At 31.9% G+C, this 21,351-nt stretch overlaps 1 protein-coding gene across 2 annotated transcripts in view; it reads right to left on the reverse strand.

Annotated features, from left to right (window-relative positions):
* Positions 1-21,351, reverse strand: part of LOC113517594 (CAD protein) — a 36,638-nt gene that overhangs the window by 11,770 nt on the left and 3,517 nt on the right. Inside the window, exons 3-15 of one of the 2 annotated variants that reach the window (XM_052894617.1) lie at positions 17,706-17,870; positions 16,985-17,151; positions 14,831-14,981; positions 13,307-13,370; positions 12,492-12,586; positions 10,972-11,155; positions 9,488-9,703; positions 8,571-8,689; positions 7,962-8,237; positions 7,702-7,836; positions 7,373-7,588; positions 6,587-6,696; positions 1-131 (exon numbers count right to left, since the gene is read on the reverse strand). In XM_052894617.1, the coding sequence (XP_052750577.1) occupies positions 1-131; positions 6,587-6,696; positions 7,373-7,588; positions 7,702-7,836; positions 7,962-8,237; positions 8,571-8,689; positions 9,488-9,703; positions 10,972-11,155; positions 12,492-12,586; positions 13,307-13,370; positions 14,831-14,981; positions 16,985-17,151; positions 17,706-17,870 (2,029 nt within the window). Of the gene's footprint in view, positions 132-2,290; positions 2,587-6,586; positions 6,697-7,372; positions 7,589-7,701; positions 7,837-7,961; positions 8,238-8,570; positions 8,690-9,487; positions 9,704-10,971; positions 11,156-12,491; positions 12,587-13,306; positions 13,371-14,830; positions 14,982-16,984; positions 17,152-17,705; positions 17,871-21,351 lie in introns of those variants that run through there. The other variant, XM_026902311.3, reaches the window with a different exon arrangement.

Genomic DNA, 21,351 nt, shown 5'->3' on the forward strand with positions numbered 1-21,351 from the left:
CAACTTCTCCTTCAGCAGGAACTTTGGCGCCAAAACTTCTGCCCTGGAATATGGTGCCATCAGCCAGCACTAAGCTGCAGGGCGGGCCCACTTCGCAGTTTAAGTCTTCGTTTATCATTTTCTGAATACCAATAAATAAATTTATTAAATCCATACTAATATTATAAATGTGAAAGTCAGTTTGTTTCTTGGTTACCAATCAATATAAAATTTGGTATACGTACTATATGGGATGGAAATGGCAATAGACTAATTTATATCACAATTAGTAGCCATACCCCGGTTACGCAGGGGGGAAAAGGATTGTTAGTAATGGAGACTGAAAATCCCATTCATCACGATGAACTAACTGATCTGCTTTCATCCTCATCTATTATCTCTTACTTGTGCGTATATCGATAGCGCAGGTTGCCGTTCCATTATCACCCATTAAAAAAACTTCCTTTTGTGATATATGATATACGCGGAGGCCACATTGAAAGCTATGCTAAAGAAATCTAACTTCATTAAGCTGGGAGATTCTAAGGAATGGGACTAGATACCCCATTGCTAATAATATATCTTATCAGGTTGACCTCCACACGGTTCCCCCTGGAAACCATCTTGATTGTTTTTTTTATGAATTCGTCACTATGGGCCAACTGACCTGTTTTCATCCTCATCTATCATCCGTCATTGGTACCCCACCAGTGTATACCCGTTAGCGTAGGCGGGGTTATTTTATTATCGTCCATTAAAAAAAACTTCATTTAGCTTAGTTTACTATTTGTACTAAGCTATAGCATATGCAAAACAAAGCTTTTTTAGTGCAATTTAGAATGACAAACGGAAATAACAGAGTTGCCATTCCTGAGAACTAAGGTGTTATTCCTCTGTACCTTTCAAACCGAAACACAGCCATATAAACACAATTGCTCCACAGTAGTACCACGAATGGGACAGACGTACCCAAACAGCAAGTAAGCAAATGACTTTTGTACAAAGTAAGTTAGATCCTCTGTTAAAAAATTCTGGTAAAGAAAGATATGCAAAAACTATTTGACGGAAGGGAATATTCAGTAATGGGATCCTACGACACTGATGCTAGCAATAGGCCCTTCATGGAGATTATCGTGGTTCATTTAAGGGTAATTCGTCACTTTCATTCTAACCTGTCATTTCTCACTTGCAAGTGTAAACCGATAGTACAGGCAGGGTTACCATTCCATTATCACCAAAAAAAAAAAGAAAATATATTCCAAGTTTAATTCAAATCTGTTCAGTAAAAAAATATGATATTTGAGACTATTACGGTCTCATTACAAAAAAATATTTAAAACACTGTTAACGTAGTGTATATTTATTTGATATTTTATATGCCAAAATTCATAGAGTATTATAATATAACTGATTGCTTTAAACTTCTTTTTTATGAAACAGGCACTTTTGTTTCGATATAAACAAATGTTAGATTCCATTTTATAGTAAGACGTCTAAACATATAATAAACACCTGTCTATCGTAAGTTTAACTTTTGTTTATGTTATAAGTTTAAAGTAAGAGTTACAGTCCCTGTGTTGTTTCGTCTACAAGTATCTAAGTACTAGGTAATCGAAATGTCGACGGGTCATTTCAATCATCGCAATGTCAAGGCCTCTTGGCTCAATTCATTTAGTACTTATTGAAGAATTACCAATAATATATTGCTACATGTGTGATATATATTTAGAACATATGATAACAATGTGATAATATACTTACCTATGTATTACTAGTATTATAGTATAACTATAACACAGAAATAAAACATTTTACTAATTAAATATTCGAAACGGGAAATGTTTAGGTACAGGTAAGTATCTATATTTTTCTAAGTAACTAAATATTTGAAATTATAAATAAAAATTCCGTTTAGATATTTTATATTCTTATATACTTACCGAGGAACGTTTAACAATCATAGGTACCTATCCTTTATCAATAAGGATATAAGTTAAAAAGAATTAATCACAATTTATTTTGTAGTTTTAAAATACATGCCCATTGCAGTTATCTATATATCTTAAACTACAAATATATATATACATATGTATTATAAATTATATAAGAATATTAAATCCAAATAAATTTTAAGACTTGTTTTCAACTGAACGTACTTTAGCAGAAAGAACTTAACTCAGAAAATTCTTAAAAATGACATTATGTTACCAAAATGACGCAGGAAGTTCGTACAGCATGTTGGCACTACTGTTTCATTTCTGAAAATTTTGTGTGTCGAGTCCTTTCTGAGCTATAATAGTTATGTACTTACTATTTAGTTAAACCGCGTGCCGGCCACGTGGTAATATCGAACCTCCGTACGAACGGTCCGACGCTGTCGCGGTTAGCACGACGACAGACCTATGTACGATGTGGTTGCCGGTCTCGTTTGCCGGCCCTCCCCGGCCCCCGTCTCCAACGAATGAGGCAACACGATTACACGACGCAAACAATAATTTGTGTTGCCATGCAAGGCCAGACAGAATCGCATTATTTCGCTTGTAAAAGTTCTAAAGAAGTTTGTCGTGCATATGTAGCGAACGTTCATTACACCAAAGAAAAAAACCAACAAAATTGAGTGCAAGTATTAGTTATGACCGTTAGATCAATTTCAAAGTACGTGTAAGTATATAGAATAAAGTTATGCCGTGTTTGAAGTTTTATTTTTGTGTAATAAATTTTTTGTAGTTTTTATGTTTAGACACGAATCTCTAAAAGTAATTTCAAAGCTATTTTAAAAAAATACTCTACATTTTTCTCCAGAAGTAATTTCAAAGCTGTTTTAAACAATTACTCTACATTTATAAAAAATATTAAACAAAAAGAAATATAGACTTAGAGACACTAAGTTGCTTTGATCTCCTCTAAAATAATGATTTTTACTTTTGCGAAGTTAATGTCATAGTTAGTTAGTTAGACAGTAATTTTTGTGAAATGGCTTTAAAGTTTAGAAAGTTTAAAATTCCTGGTTTTAACTCATTAAATAATGAGTTAAGGAAACATTTTATTTGTTGTGTATAATAAAAATATTAATATATATTAATACCTAATTATTTGTTTATAATATGTGAATATATTAAGTATTACTGTACGTTTCCTTAATTCATGAATACATCGCCAACTTCTCTGCCCAATGGTTGACTGGTAGAGAACGCCGTCCGGTGTTAAGTCCGCCGAATGTACATAGAATTTCACTGTGCATTAGTTTAAATAAATTTATAAATGAATAAATACCAAAGATTTCGGAATAATTGTTGTGCCGTGTTGTACTTATGTGGCGCTAAAAAATCTTTGTTGTTCTGTGATCCATAAAAGTGATATTGAAATGTCGGTCCGTGAATGATTAGTTTTATATCCCCCCTTATTCAAATATTATTAAAAACCAGTTAATATTTTTTTTTCACTCACACCACTTGTAAATTTATATATCTGTTCTGTTCTCTCAGATGTTGGTAGTGACACGATCTAATCATATGTATAGAGATGTTCCGAAATGTTTAGCATGTCTTTGCAGGGTCATTTCTTTGTTGATAATGTCAGTCTCAATTGTATCGTGATTCTCGTAAACATCACTTGTGCTCTATGTATAACATATTTTCATCAATATAGGGTTAATAACATAGTAGAGCTAAAATAATAAATAATGCTTTGTTATTCCAGTTTAGCTACGTTTGTCTTCTAAATAACCGCACATTTGACTGTATCCGCTCTATTATATGGATAATTAATAACTGCACCTCTACTATAAATAATTATTAGTGTTATTAGTAGAGGAGCAGTTTATTTTATTTTACTAATGAAATAAATATCTATCTTTACGCTAATTATTTTCCTGAGCAGATAGAGAGAACTAAACGGTTAAAAAAGTAAAAAGGTAAAGGCTTAATTTTTTTAGGAATGTTATTTGTTAACACGATAAAAAAAACTATGCGTATAATATGTACAATTAGTAGAATTTAAAAAATAAAGAAAAATAAGTACTTTATTATAATATTTATATTTTTTATAAATTAATATAACGTGTTCTACGACTACGAGTACATAAATACCCAGATAATAAAAGTGTTCTAAGTAGTTTATAGAATATTGGAGAAGTGAATTTTTTAAAAGAGTTTTATTTGTAATACTAAATATTCTTTTCTAAAAAACATGAGTAAATAATGATAAATGGGTTAAAAAAATTGAAAGTTAGTAAAACTTAACAGCAAAACACGAAGAACTAAGAACGCTCAGTTTTTTCTATTGAATTTGGTACATTATACTTAATAAAAAATTCAATCACTTATCCCAGTAGAACAGAACTTTAAAAAGGATGCTAAAATTTTCAATTTTAGCCTATATACCGGCAGGCTGAATGATTGAAAATGATATACAATTTTTACTACCAATTTTTGACTAGTTTTGTATTACCTAAAAGTGATTAGCAAGTGAACGTTGGTGCATTCTCTGTAGAGTAATTACAAAACCAAAATTATTACCTTTTATATATCATTTCTGATTTTGGAGAATCCCTGTGGATGGCCTTTACCCTATTTAGGAGACGCACAAAATTAAATCAAAATTAATGACACTGTACGTAAAAAAAGTACATTATCAAAAGTCTCCCCACCTCTAGTGAACAAAAGACAGTTCTCAGCTCTTTTTGCTGCCCTAAAAATCTTGAATTTTTTTATTGTTATACGACGCCGATGGAATGAAGCCGGTTGCACCCCATTGACTCTACGCCGCGCCGCCTTCATTCTTAAACAGGTAAAAATCTATCTGATTACCTAAATGCCGACCATCCTACTAGTTATTATCAGATAGAAACACGCTTTTAATGGGGTAAATATGGAATGTTATTCCTTTCTGCGCTATCGGTGTACATTAGCGGAGTTGATACTCTACCGATATTGATAGTACCTGAGTGAGGTGATGATAGACGAAGATAAATTGAAATCAGTCGGTCCACTGTGAATTAAAATAATAACCATGACGTATCCGCATTAGATCGTGTAGAGGTTGATCTGGCAGGGTGTATATTCCTTCCACCACGACAGGTATATTACTTGCTAGTGCTATTACTTAAAATGGTTTTAAGTTAATGGCGAATTTATGTCTTCTCAATAAACTTCCTATTCTCATTTTTTAGGTTGCAGCTTTCTATTTATTTTTTCTTGAGTAGGAAGGGATGACTTTTTCTTTTATGATAATAATAAACCTACCTAGGTATATACACTTATACCCAATAGTGCACTTTAATGGGTTGTTAAAGAACAAAGTTTTGTCCATATAGGAAATAATAGCGGAGTGTGATCAAAAATAAGTTATAAGCAAATCATATTAAGAGACTAGAATATTTATTTTTTTAAACTAGTCACAATACTTAATGTATTGTGACTACCTAGTTTAGGTAAATGTAAATATAAAGTTAAAGGTAAATATAGACATAGTAAGCTGAAACGAGCAGCCACAATTATACAGGTAAATTTAAAATCGTCATTATCCGTTTATGAGAGTGCTCTACCAGATTAAATGAATATTTAGCCAAAGAAACATGGGTAAAAAAAACGACAAGAGTTAAGATCTATTAATACATAAGTATTAATTATAATTTTTCAGGTATAGGCTATAAAGTTTTTGTTGCGTTTCATTGAGGAAAAATATTTAATTTAATTGATTAGACACTCTCTTTAAAAGTATGTTAATAATTCAGATTTAATTTTGTAACATTCTTGAAACTAGAGTTTTAATACAAACTTTTAAAAATTTTAAAGTTGTTAATCACCTAAGTAAAAACTAGTCTCTTTGCCAATTTGTAGGAATAGGGTTAATCTGTAAAACTCATAAGCCCCTGGACAATTATATAGTGAAAAGAAGTTTATAAACCATTTGTAAAAACTCCACAGGTGCATGTTTTAGTATGGAAGAAAATATAAAAAATATCTTTTATGATCAAACCTGTGGTTATAATGTAACAATATCGATGTATTTATATATTTCTTATACCTAATATCGTATACTATTTCGTATTCCAAAATTATTAAAGTAATAATTATAACAACTTTATTTCAAACGTATTTAACTTCAGTGTTGAATCATACTGATTATAATGATAATTAAAATATTGGCCCATCTGGTTTTTATTACTTGTAAACTGGTATAATTGACAAATAACCTCGGAATGTTTATTTCGAAATGTGACATTAAAAGTAAGTAATAAAAACAATAAATTTTATTTGTGATAACACCTTCTTCTATTCTAGTTATGTGTATATTTTATATACTGTTATTTTGATAATAAAAAAACAAGCCAAGATCATTAACTTGATATGATAAGTATGCCAAGTGTAAAATAAAAACAAATTATAGATGCTTTTATTGTTTTACGAGATCACACAAAAACACGTTTTCCCTGTTCGCTAACTAGGTATATTATTTTAAAAATACTTCTATTTGGAAGTTCAATAGACATGTTCATTTAATTTATACAGTATAAACGGTGCCAGTTCTATTCAGTATTGCATAGTCGATAGATTGTACTGTAAGTTTGGAAGGCGCCTTCTCTAACTCAAGAATTTGAAGGTGGTTCGGTGTGGGCGCTTTATTCAGCCACACCCCAGGAACATATAATGTGACTTGCGGACCCAATCGAGGCCAGTATCTACCCAGGTTGTGTCCGTTGATCCAAATGTAACCCTGGAAATAGATGAATTCTTTATGGGTTTCGTAAAAAAATAATAGAGGCGACACAAAGATGTAATTCATTCCACAATAAAAAAAAATATCATTCTTTTTAAAGTAAATTTAAAGTTATAGAAAAACTAGGAAATGTGTCCGATTTCGTTCGCATGAGTGAGACAAATAGTAGCTTTTGTCCTTCTCATATGTATGTATAGGTAAACCAAACAACATAATGACTGATTAAGACGTTAAAGCGCTAAAACAACACAAGGGCAACGCATGGGGGGTATCATGGGCGAAACAGTATACTCTGTTATTTCCATGGTACTGCTCATGTCTATAGGCGATGGTTACCACTTTCCATCAGGTGGGCCGTCAGCTTGTTTGCCATTCTAAGTTGTATAATAAAAAATGTAAAAACAAACAAACTCTCTTTTACATTTATAATAGTACTAACTTTTACCTGCGTTTTTGTTAGCATGACTGGAATAAGTTTTCTGACCGGGTTAAAAAGTAACCTATGCCCTTCTGCATGCCATATAGTATGTGTATACCAAATTTCATAGTGAATGGTTAAGCCGTTAAGATGTTTTAAGATGACAAACAAACAAATAAACTCACTTTCACATTATAATATTAATAAGGAAAATTAAGGATATAAAACGCAATCGCTAAAGTACTCTCAACTCACCTTGCTCCAACCAGTTGGATCTATATAGGTATCGAGAGGGTCCCCAGTGGGCAAGGTAAAATTACCCTCATATAGTACGGGACCTTGTAGTGAATTTGATTCCACGTAGTTTGTACTTGTACTACCGTTTAATTTGATATCTTCCAATGGATATCCTGTTATAGACCATTTTCCATTAAGAGATACGTTGTTATAGTTGACTGTACTTAAAATTCCCTGTAAATTGTCATGGATATGAATATACAGTTGATTAAGTTCTAAATAGTATATATAAATATATATATTTATAAAATTTTCACTTCTGTTATTAAATGTATTTTCATATTTACCTTATAATCATGCAACTGATCTCCAAAATTAATACGACCCTGGTTCTCTACAAGCAGCGACAATATGGAATTTTTGTTGCATTTTAAATGTATAGAGTACCTCTTGTGGGTTCTGCTGATAATCCCTGCCAGTTTCTAAAAATGTTTTTTTACAATATTAATATAATTGCCTGTTACTGTAATTATAATTCATTTATACATTTAGTATAAATGAATTACACTTAATATAATGAATTATTATTAGATGCTATTATACATACCCCGTCAACATACACGTATACCCAATCTCGTGGTTTCAATATAGTTAGAGTTCCATTCGGAGTGTTTAATGTTGTTTCATACAGAACCATGCCACTTCTTTGCCGTAATTTCTCAAAAGTCGGCAAGTTTTGACCAGTGACGTCATTATATTTTTTTCCTAAACTCGAGCGCCCATTAGGAGATAAAAGATTAAGTCGGGCATGTAATCCCAATTCACCATAAGCACCTTTAGGAGATGGAATAGGTGGGAGCAAGTCTTTCGCTTCAAATTTATACTGTAAATAGAAAATATTGCTGAAGTTATTTTTCTCATAACATTGTTATAATCTGCAAAAAATAATTACTCTGAAAGAAGGAAAACGCAGTATGACCTCCTCCACTAGATAGTGCGTCGCTCTTAAAAGAAATGAGTCAGTAGTTGTAGGTAAGTCAAAATTGCTCTTTATGGCAGTCTATGAGGGAAATCTATGTTCCACTTTTAGACTTTCTTTCATAAGCTTATATTCAATTTTGGACAATTAACGGCTAAAATAATGATGAAATTCTTGCAGCGTTCTATACGTATATATTATTAGCGTGTACAATAAAGAATAAATAAATAACATTACCTTTTTTAATAGTTCGCGAATTGCATAATATTTAGGAGTGGGATCACCAGCTTCAGATAGCGGCGCATCGTAATCATATGACGTAATGTCTGCTGTGTATGTATCCCCATAATTGGCACCTGTGCAAATGTTATAGATAAGTAGGGACTATTTAAATAAAAAATTATATAGATAAAACTATTGATATTTTTTTAATAAATGTCAAAATATAGAACTGCATGGTTAATGTAGGTCATTTGGAATTGGATATCTATTCTTTTCACTTTTTTGAAAAAAGTAAAGAAAGAAATCTGACCTATGACATCGACTGCCCATTCAAAATGTTATGGAAAAAGTAAATTAAAATTAATATAAATATTTGTTTCTTCTATTAATCAGTTCTTTTTATTACTTGTTGGTGAATTGTAATATATTAAAAAAACAGTGTTTATTCTCATCAAATATTCTTATTGCGATATATAAATAACATCTAATTTTATTGTAGTCCTGTGTCATGGTATTGTATCAAAAATTTTATATTAATTAAAATAATAAAAAGTAAAAGTTAATATTCAAAATATTTTTCATTCACAATATTTATAAAGCTAACATTAATATTCATAATAAATTAATAATTCTTTGAAATGTAACGCCGTTAAACGTATGTTACAATAAACTTTTTCTCTCGTTTCCCTCTTTGCGTATCTGTTCTATATATAAAAAATTCCCTTATCTTCTTTTGAAAGTAAAAACTCATATTAGTCATATGACATATATTGCCAGAACAAAGTTTTAATTATAAAAACTACCGGTTGTGTATGACATTTCTTGTCGACAAAACAATTTACTAACTACAAAATCAATCTACGAGACCTAGAGATCCGTATTTTTATATAGCAAATAAATAAAATAAAATAAAAATGTAAAAATGAACTGACCAGCAGTGAATTCGAAATTAGTGCCACCAAAGAACATGTAAAAGTTAACGTTGACATTGTTGTCGAGCATGCTCCGCAGGGTTTTGACGACGTCCTCGGTCCTCACTTGTTGTAATGTCTCGCCCCAGTGAGTGAGCCAGCCCGGGTAGTATTCCGAATTCATCACCGGTCCGTGTGGCATGTATTGTCGTAGACCACTGATAGCTGAACGTACATCTAAAACAATAAAAGGCCTGTTGATTAGATAACCTTTTAATTATTTCATCTACTCTAACATACTGGAAATAGAGAAAAAAAAAAAAAAGAAATGTAGAGGTCCTCCAAGAACAAAATCTGTTCTTGCATATATTTAGAACTTAACTGAACTATAGATAGTATTGTATGTATATAGTATTAGATGCGTTTAAATGTGGTAGTTTTGAAATGCAGCCGGTCAGGATTAAGACCAGTACCATGAGATATCGAACCCGTGCTATAACTCTATGATTACTGTTTCTCTCTTTACAAATCATTTCAAACTTTTTAAAAGCAAATCTAACTTCTTTCTTCTATGTGTTCACGGAATTGAAGTAACTCATTCAATCTGACGACGCCGAGAACACCATCACCACTACCACCATCACCACCACCACCACAGTACTGTTGAAGATAAATGTCACAAGAAATGGGGACTCTTTCTTCGTAATTGAGAAAAATTGTGTCTTCAGAGGGTTTAGCATATTGCGCCTAGAGTTTTATAACTTTAAAGCGAATGAGGTTTTTTTTATACCGAACTTTTCTAGCAGAAAAAATAATATATTTTATTATTTAAAGTTCATGTCCATAGTTAGATGCTTGCAAATATTTTAATTAAACAAAGAATATATTACTAATTATCTAACCAGGAAAAATTGTGTGTGAAGTAAGTCAGAGGTAGCAATAATATTGAGGTAGGCAACAATAGAATGGAAATAGTTATTATTCAAATAAACTTGTTTATAACTCTTTAATACAATCACAAAAAATTGACGATTTACGTCAATTTTTTGTGATTGTATTGCTAGGTTTAGAATGTTGTTATCTCCTGAGAAGAACTTATAAGATATTCAACAGTTACTTTTTTAAATTATTATGTACAAGATAATATTACATTTTTTTATACAACTACAGTGGCAAACAAGCATACGATCCGTCTGATGGTAAACGGGTTTAGCGTAGCCTATGGACGCCTGTAACACCAGGAATATCATGCGCTCGTTGCCGCCCCTAATTAACCTGAATACGCGCTTTTTGAAGAACCTCAAGCTGTAGTCTCTAGGAAAAGCCATGGCAGGGAGATCATTCCACAACCTGAGCGTTCGTGGGGAGAAGCTTCTCTGAAACCGCACAATGTGTGATTCTGGTTCTAAGGTTTGAGGATGGATTTTCTACCTCGTGAAAATACGAGTGGTGTTTGCATGAGTACTATGACTAAAAGTATAAGGAAATTGTAAATAAATACGTGCCAGTATTGGCGCCGAAATCTATAGTAGTGAGGGCTCCGGCGACTGCACCCGCGCGGAAATACGACGGTGGGGCTCCATCTGTGGTATATAGCAGTGCATTGGTACCCACGTGATCCAAGATTATGTCACGGATATTTTCCATGTAAGCCTTGTTCTTGCCGTAGCTACCGTACTCGTTTTCTACCTGATAGAATTAACATATTTTTATTAAGAAAAATGCCATATAATTTTTAACATAGAATGACAAACAAGCTAACGGTCCACCTGATGAAAAGTGGTAACCGTCGCCTATAGACATGAGCAGTACCATGGACATAACAGAGTATACTGTTTCGCCCATGATACCCCCCCATGCGTTGCCATTCCTGAAGACTCAGGTGTTATTTTTCTGTACCCTGTAAATTCATTGCCATATCCCACCCTTCAAACCGACACATAGTCATGCCAAAACAACTGCTTCACAGTTGCCATACGCTGCAATTTCTGAGGACTGGGTAAATTCACGCCATACCCCACCCTTCAAACCGAAACACAGCCATGCAAACACAACTGCTTCACGGTTGAAACACGAATGGGACAGAGGTACCCAAGCAATCGAATTTTGTATATAGTATAAGATACTCAGACACTTACAGAATTGTACACTATCTACTCAAAGGCTACTGCTTTACCACACTAAAAATGTTATCATATATTATATACCTGAGATGGCATTAACTATTTTACTTCCTTTCAGAAATAATTCAGTAGTTGTTCAGTAGTAGTAGCTTTTCCTTGTGACTTCGTCCGCGTGACCGGGATATGTTCATTGACCGAGATAATTATTATATTTGAAATGGAGAAGAATATAGGCTGCTTGCCTGTATATTTGTTTATGTATTAATAGTTGTAGCACTTCAGCTGCCCGCTAACGAAATGCTTTCTTACTGTACTGGGTTGACTGGAAGAGATCTCTGTTAGAGATAAGTTCACCCTTGCTCACAACATTTATAAATAGATTATTTTATATGTAACTTACAAGTGCAATAAAGAATATGCTCTTCTCCATTTCATATATTACGTGTATATCAAATTTCATAGTGATTTAAATAAATCCTTTAAATGCTATGAGGTAAAAGACGAACAAACAAACACACTTTTATATTTATAACATTAGTAAGGGCGGCACTTCAGATAAATTAACAGTATTTAATTTATTAATTTAAGGATGCAATTTTAATGTTTATCAAAATTACGTACATTTAGAAAATATTATTCTAGTCATACTTAAGATGTATGAAGTATTTTTGACCACAATTTATGAAGTACCTTGGATTTGGTTACAAAATAAACAAATTATACTTCGTTATATGAATTAGCATAGTAGTCTAACATATGTAACGACCATTGGCCCATGCCAAAAATAGAAAAGGCTAAAATAAAAGCGTCACTTAACAGAAATGCATCGACTAAAAAATTTGCAGGTAAATAGTAGATAATAAAGATCACAAAATTTTATTCTATGTAAGAAAAAAAGTTACCTGAACCAAAATGATGGGTCCACCGTTACCAAACAATAAAGGTGTTAGCCGTGAGAACAGTTTGTTCATCCATATTCTTGTTTCTTGTATAAAATCTGTAAATGACATAAAAATATATTTTACTAGTTTTTACATTTGGATAATTGATGATAATCATTAATAGGTTTGCTGATTATGTTTAGACATTCATCAATTATTATTAATCAAAACAAATCTTAAAACAAATATGTATAGGAAATTGCTCTTAAGTGTACAATATTTTTTTGCTTATTGTATTTAACATATTATATCTATAAATTCTGACCTGATTATATTACGTTTTTTTTTCAATTAATAGAGTTTATCTGATCTCGTACTAATAAGGTCGCGACTGAAATCTTTTGGAAAATCTAACGGCATTACATTTAGTTCCAGCTTTAGAATAGAATAGAATGCAAATTATGTTTGTTGAAATACACTTTGTTATGAGCTTTTAAATCATATTTTTTATTCTACTGCTAGGTTCGGAATCTAGTTATCGGCTGAGAAGAACCCGCAAGAAATTCAGATGTTACTCTTTTCAAAACTATAAGAAACTTTAGAGAATCATTTCAAATCTCTCTTGACATTATATGTATTGCTTTAAATGTATTATGTCAAAAATAACATGTTTCTTTAATATTTAAAGGCCCGTGCATTATATACGTAATCATTTTGTATAATAAAGTATATTGCAATTATGTATTTTAAAATGTGAATATTAGTAATGAAAAATATACCTAATATTGCGGTTACCGATAATAAGATGGAATATTCTGAAATTCTCAATAATTTACCTTTGTCTGTAGTCCTTAATTTAATATTAGGATATTTGCCGAGTATCCAATATGGAATACCTCCCTGAAACAATAAATTCATATCATATATAACATTATATATTTATGAGTTTATATCGAATCATCTGCGCTATAATTTCATTATTTCCTACTCCGAAATCTATATTACGATCTCAAATTATTTGGATAAAGGCAGGAAGACAGTAATGTGTCTGAAATATGTTTTTAGATAGAAATGATATCTGCTTATGACGATGTTTTTTCTTTACTTGCTAGCGTTATTTTCTTTATAAATCTACTTATAATTAATTTTTTCGCAACTAGCCAGCTTCCGAACATGAATGAACATGAACAGGCGGTCCTCATTCTTTTTAGACATAATCAGCACATTCTACATTATAGTTTACACTGTGATGTCCATATTCACTGTCATATTCCCGGCAGATACTCGAGTAAGACAGAGTTAAGTACCCATCCCAGTGACGTTAAAGTAATTTCTTTATCTGGTAATACTTATAATTATCTAAATAAGGTGAAGCTGGCATCCACAAAACTCGGTGTGCTTAATAGAGCGAAGCATTACTTTACACCGGATCAGCGATTAATGCTTTACAAATCGCAAATCCGGCCCCATATGGAGTATTGCTGTCACTTATGAGCAGGAGCACCTAGATACCAGTTTGAACCCTTCGACTAAGTGCAGCGACGAGCTACGAGAATTGTCGATGATCCCAGGCTCACAGGCGGTATCGAACCCTTAAATCTTAGAAGAGATTTTGCCTCACTCTGCGTGTTCTACCGCCTGCACAATGGATTTTACTCAGAGGAATTGTTTAATATGATGCCCACAGCCACTTTCTTCCATCGTACGGCTCGCCATCGACAGGGAGTTCATCCTCATGTCCTACAGCCTCAATGGTCGCGTACTGCGCGGTTTCAGAGATGTTTTCTCCCACGAACACTCAGATTGTGGAATGAGCTCCCTGCCGAGGTTTTCCCAAGAGATTACAGCATGGGGTTCTTCAAAAGGGGGGTAAAGAGGTTTTTTCAGGGTCGGCAACGCACGCGTAATACCTCTAGTTTTGCAGGCGTTCATAGGCTACGGTAACCGCTTACCATCAGGTGGGTCGTATGCCTGTTTGCCACCTCAGTGGTATAAAAAAAAAAGAACATATGTAATCTAAGATAATATAAGTTGGTGACTATATTTTTTACGGCTTAAAATAATTTAACATAAGTTGAGTTTTACTCCAACATAACTCATTCATATTAGGGTTGTGAAATGAAAATAATTATGATACAAATAGGTTTCCTATATATACTGTTATTTTTATCCATTTTAATAACATATTATTGACAGGTATAATATTTGCCTTTAATATAGGTATAATATTAATATTTTTTTTTTTTGTAATAGCATGTTCCTATTATGTGTAACTACTATATATACAAATTACTGTATAACTATCGTATGTATACATATCGTATTCTAAAAATAATTTAGGTAAGTAATTAATTTCTTACTAAATCTCTTTCGGCACAAATATAAGGACCTGGACGTAATAAGACATGCAAGCCTTCTTCTGCTGCCATTTGTACAAATCTAGCTATGTCTCGGTCGCCATCAAATAAGTACTGTCTTTCTTCGGGTTCATGGTAACTCCATTCTACATATCTGGTAAATAAAGAAGAAAAGATTAGTTTAAACGTAGACAACATTACAACGCAGAAAATATTTGATTAGATAAATACATTTTCTTTTAAATATTTTTTTATGCAACTTATTCTAAGTTAGGGCAAATAAGTTGAAAAAACTGATTTCAACCGTAACATATGTAATTACGAGTAACATGCTATTAGCATGAGAAGAGTAAACACTTTCAGTTAAAAAAATAATCATTAGAATCAATTTACCTATTTTATATTATTATAAACTATTATATCCACAGATCACTTCCAAAATTTGAATAAAATCGCAATATTCATTAGTGGTATATCCACAGGATAGATTATTCAAATTTATCGTTCACATTGTTTAGAGTTATAAGGTCACACATAAAACAGAACAAAAAACATCGAGGCCAACATTTTCAATGTATCTTTTAATAGAATCGTATAGAAAAAATATTGGTTTGGTTTTGATTTTTAAGATATAAGAATATGTCATCTTTTCCCCTCCTAATTTACGTGTGCAAAGCCTTGGTACATAGTTTTAATACAACTAGCATAACAGAAACACACTTTAAATAAAAATAATTACAAATCGAAACATTAATCAATTTAAAATTTCTACTATTTCTATTGGACATCAGCAGATTGATTTTTTACATCATCATTATCATCATCCTGCTCTTATCCTAATTGGCTATTTGACTGATTTTTGGAAACCATCTCAGATTATTTAGTAGTGTTTATAGATCACTCAAAAAGTAGTTATTTTTAATTTACATAAGTATTTCTTCAAAAACATAGCAAAATGATTTTAAATAGGCCGCTAAAACGCATATTCTGAGCAATATGGCGTCAGTGACGTCACGGGAAAGTAGATAATCATCTATGTCATACACGAATCTTTATTTTTTTCTTTTTTTTTTAATGTTTAATATTTCCCAAGAATAAAAATATACAAATGGTGTGTTGTACTAGTCTGTACAATTACTACTATAAAACACCGGAAAAGCTGTTTGTTAGTGTGCCCAAAAAGCTCATAATACGCAAAAAGTAATTGCAACTAGCTTATAGAAATCCTAATGCTGTAGTGAATGATTAAATTGTTTTCCAGGTCGTTTTCGATCACTGTTGTATCCATAAAATCAATAATCAATATTTATTTATTTATTTAAACTTTAATGCACAATTATATAAGTAAATGTACATATGGCGGACTTAACACCGTTTGCTATCAGTCAACCATGAGGCAAGCAGAAAATTAAGAAGGCGGTGCATTTACTACTAAAATATGTATAAATATTGTTACTTAATATTACGTATATCCATAAATAAATAAAAAAAAATATATAATATACAACAATAATTTTAATGATAATAAATTAGAACAGCAGATAAAAGAAAATAAAGCAGAAAAATACTTACGACTAAAGCAAAAAGTTCAATTAAAAAACAAAAAAAAAAAGGAAATAAAGAAAGTTATTAAAAAATATATACGAGTATTACAAGTTTTTTAGAAAATGAATTTTTTATGTCAGATTAATGCATATTGCTTTTAAAACTTCTAGACTCAACTCCACCCTTCTCGGGAATACATAGATATATGTTGGTGGTATACCATTTACAGTATTGCTGACGTACTGGCAGCTTTTATAGCCATATATTTTTATATACATATTGCTTTTAATTCTATTTTTTTTATTACAAATAAACGTGCAAGAAATTATATACGGTATGGATAAAATGATTGTGGGAAAATAAGGGAAACTTTAGAGTGAGTAAACGAAGTTAGTAAAAAAGAAAAGGCTTTATTAAGAACAAAGGGAAAGGACAGTTTGCAGTTGCGGAGGGGATAATGGTTAGAAACTGCAGTAGCTTGAAAGGCTGGAGTTCCATACCCCTGTTACTCTAGAACCATACAGATTATCAGAGGAGAATACCTTTGGCATAACGTTTGTTACATTTTATGAAATTCTATTGAAACAGGCTATAGTGTTTAATGAGTCTTACGTCGACACAGAGTTGAGCCCGGCCGCCTTAAGTTTGCGTAGACGGTCGCGCCAGTATTCAGCCGGTAACCTGAAGTAATGCAAAGATCCAGATACGATGTGCAGGGCCTGCCCGTCCAACATGAACTTGTCGTTTACAATACTGATGTTGTGACCACCATGATACCTCTGTTGATCAAATTAATTATTTTTGCGGGAGACAATCAAGTAATAAACAAATTAGTACGTTTTCTTTTTTTGTAACTTAGAATGGCAAACAAGCTGATGGTCCACCTGATGGAAAGTGATAAGTATCGCTCTTAGTACTTCATTAAATAGTAATAAATGCCAAACAATCACACCAATTGTTGGGTCTTTAAGCTTAATATACCCTGTTTATCAGGAACCAGGTAATGAACATCTAGAAGCACAACCCAGAACTCCCGGATCCGCCCGGGAGCCAATTTGGAAAACATCGCTTTCTAAATTCGAGAATCGAACTTGCGATCTACAACTGTACCACGGATGCTATCATTTAAATAACACATTGACTCTAATTTCTGGTGACATATATATATATATATATATATATATATATATATATATATATATATATTATACGTTTAGCAATTGAGTGTGATTGCAAAATTTTGAAATGCAAGATTTAAAACCGTTTCTAATCGTACCCCGTTCCGGGGCCAGTGAAATAGTATCTCAAATATAAATAGTCTTTAATAATTTACCTTAACAGTATTATCTGTCATTCCTTGGTCTTCTCCTTTGATTTGAATGACAACCGGATTTACTGATACAGAGCCGTCGACTTGCATCCAAGACTCGGTTATGCAACACATGTAGAGTGTCACAAAAAACATTTTGTTTTGTAACCTCCATAGTATGTTTGCGGTCTGCCAAAGTAAATACGTATTTTATGTTAATCGCCAATAAATACTAGCAAACTTAGGTCTAAATATAAAAAAAAATCGAAGAAGTCTAAATTTGAATATACTAACAACAAAAAGCAGTCTACAATTGTAGCAAAATCAGTTAGGTATTTTGTTTTACAAATTAAACTATTGAACCGATTTCGATAAAATAATTATAGGACCAATCTGTAAGTATATTTTTTCAGATAAAAAAATAATTTTAGTTAAGAGGTTACAAACATAAAAAATATAAACGAATCGAGAACCACCTTCATTTTGAAGTCGATTAAAAATTAAACTACTTCTATCCACAAGCATAACATTTTAGTCCTTAGGAACGACATGAATGGGTTCATAGAGGTTACATTGTATTTTATAACATCCATGATGCTGTCACTTTTCATCAAGTGAGCTGTTAGCTCGTCTGCTATTCCATATTGCATAAAAATACTATAATCTGAAAACTATTCTTTATTTAAAATTTATGCTCATAATATTTTTATTAATTGACTTCCAACAATGTAAACCTACTCTCCGATTCTTACCTACGAACTTTATTTTGATTGTTTTGACTTTCCGATTCTTAAGTTATTTTGATGATTGTTTTGTTAATTGCAAGGATGAATTGGGTCATAGTTACTTCATTAATATATATTATATAATTTAAATAAATAATTATTAAGTCGGTATAACCGGAATACATATATTTAATACATGGAATAACAAGTGATCTTATATTACTGTTGTATATATGTGAAATACGTAGAGGTATTTTTCATAAAGGTCGAGTCCCTTAGGCTCAAAAAGGTAAATGATAATGATGACAAGTGATAAACAGTGTGTAATGTTCAAAACAAGCCCTTCGTCAAAATAAAATAAATGAGGTTCTATTTTTAACATATAAAAACAAAAAAAACGCACTATATTTTGAACGAATTGACACAAAAAAGGTTTGCGTAGGCAATTTTTTTTTAGATGAGTCGTAAATCAATGAAATATAAAACCAAATTTTCCCAAGTAAAAGGCACTTTCCAAGTTATCTACTTGCCTACTTATAGTACTCTGACGGACAAGGTCGATTAGGTTAAAATGCTTCTTTTTATTTTATACGGTACCAGTTGACATATTTATTTCTTACAACTTCGTGGTATTAACATTAACTTATTCATTACTTCTTAAGAAGATTATTTTATAATAAAATAAGCTGTACTTGCGGCTTCTTTTACGAGGTTACAGAATAATACTACTAGTAGTTTAATACTAACACCATCTAGGCTATTTTTCACATGTTTTTTAAAGAAAAATGCTAATGAACTGAAGAATTATGACTGATATATGTAAACGTAACATATGACTGACATAATAAGTAATGTGTTAGCTTTTTTTCATCCCAGGTACGGAGCATTTAAACACAGCTATGCGCGAATTTAAAGAATTATTTCTAAACAGTAACTACATACTTAGACGTGAGGACAGAGGCGAATTATCCTTTAAGCAAACTTTATAATATATGTTAACGGGCAAACTAGGCATGTGCCTAGGTTACAAAGGGGCACGCGCGCAAAATTTTTAAAGAACATAATATTAACTCTATTAATAAATACCTATGCGCTTACTTAGATAATATAAAACATATACAATTTATCAAAACATCATGTAGCCTTAAGAAAAAAAATGTACGTATTGACGGCAGTCAGCAATTGCAGTGGTGAGCGGAATTTTTTTATGTCTAAAAAGAGTGAGAAATTATCTTTGTTCAACCATGACAGACAAGAGATTAGTAATACTTAACATTGAATCAAACTTATTGCTATCTTTAAGCTAACGATGTTATTGACAATTTCACAAGACAAAAATGTATACGCAGAAATTTTAAATTTATTTTCTTTATTAAAAAATTGTCATTGAACGTGAATCGTATCAATTTTCAAGTAAACGATTCATAACTTCAGTCGTCAATGTTTCCTACTGCTAGTACCATTTAAAATTTATAATATAAGGCCCGCTAGAGGGGCGCCGGTGAGGTGCTTGCCTAGGACGTAACATTAATGTCGAGAACATTTAATTCGCCGCAATAATTATACTCATCTGAGTATGATTATTACCTCTAGATAAAAATGATATATTTACATCTAGATGAAACGTTGTGTGCCCAAAACCGTCTCAAAAATTGGTCCGATCCAAACTTGAAGTCTGAATCTAAATGTCTGTGCATGATTTTTTTAAATAATGCCATACCCATTCCGTTGTTGCGAGTAATAATTATAGTATTTAACTTATAAAGTGTTATACCCTTAGAATATAATACTCCAAAATAAAGTATATTTTAATCATACACTCATATGTCTATGTGTCGTGTGATCTAAGTTAAAAAAATACTAATACAGGTTTAAATAGGTTGGGTAATTTTTGGTAAAGCGGTAGAAGAAATATACTGCATCTAGATGTTGTTTTATTAATTCAAGTAAATTCTATATATTTGAGAACGTGCGTGATATATTATAATTATTGATAATTGTCTATATCTGGAAAGATGATAAGTTTATTTAAATTTCGCATATAGGCCAACATTCAAGTATCTATTTACAGGACTACGAATTTTTTAAGATAATTTACCTCATGGACTTTATAAAAGATATAGACACAAGATATCCAGTATTAAAATTAAAATTTCCCGTATATGAACTTAAGATGATTCAGTATAATTTGACTCGGTTCAAAGAGAGGCCATGAGAATTGTTTACGATCCCAAGCTCACAGGCGGTATTGAGCCCTTAACTCTAAAATCTTTGTGTGTTCTACTGCTTGTATAACGGGTTGTGTTCTGAGGAATTGTTTAAAATGATGCCTACAGTCATCTTTTATAATCGTACCGCTCACCATCGACAAGAAATTCATCCTCACACGCTTGAGCCTAAGTGGTCACGTACAGTGCGGTTTCAGAGAAATTTTCTCTTACGAACGCTCAGGCTGTGGAAATATTAAGGTCTCTTCAGGGTTGGCAACGCGCACGTGACACACCTAGTGTTGCAGATATCTATAGACTACTGTGGTCGTTTACCATCAGACGGGCTGTATGCTAGCTTGCTACTTTTGTGGTATAAAAAAATACGATTGAGTTGCACAAAAAACCAACTTCAATTGTGGTAAAACTAGTTATATCGATTTACGAACTAAACAATTGATAAAATTTATATGGGATAAATCAGTAAATATATCCTTTTAGACAAATTAATTTTCCAAACCGACGAATAACTGACGGATTTAAGAGGTAACAAACATAACAAATATAATCGGTTCTTAAGAACCTCCTTCTTTTTAAAATTGATCAAAAATATAATATTCGTTAATAGTTGTGTCCACTCTACCTGTGTTCAGGGATAGGATATTGAAATAAATCATTAAATTCTATATGCACATGGCTATTTTCTGTTTTGTGTTGTCAATTCTGAACCGAATTATT

The sequence above is a fragment of the Galleria mellonella genome, unplaced genomic scaffold, assembly GCF_026898425.1.
Source record: "Galleria mellonella isolate WM207_F2 unplaced genomic scaffold, CSIRO_AGI_GalMel_v1 utg223, whole genome shotgun sequence".
NCBI classification, from domain to species: domain Eukaryota; kingdom Metazoa; phylum Arthropoda; class Insecta; order Lepidoptera; family Pyralidae; genus Galleria; species Galleria mellonella.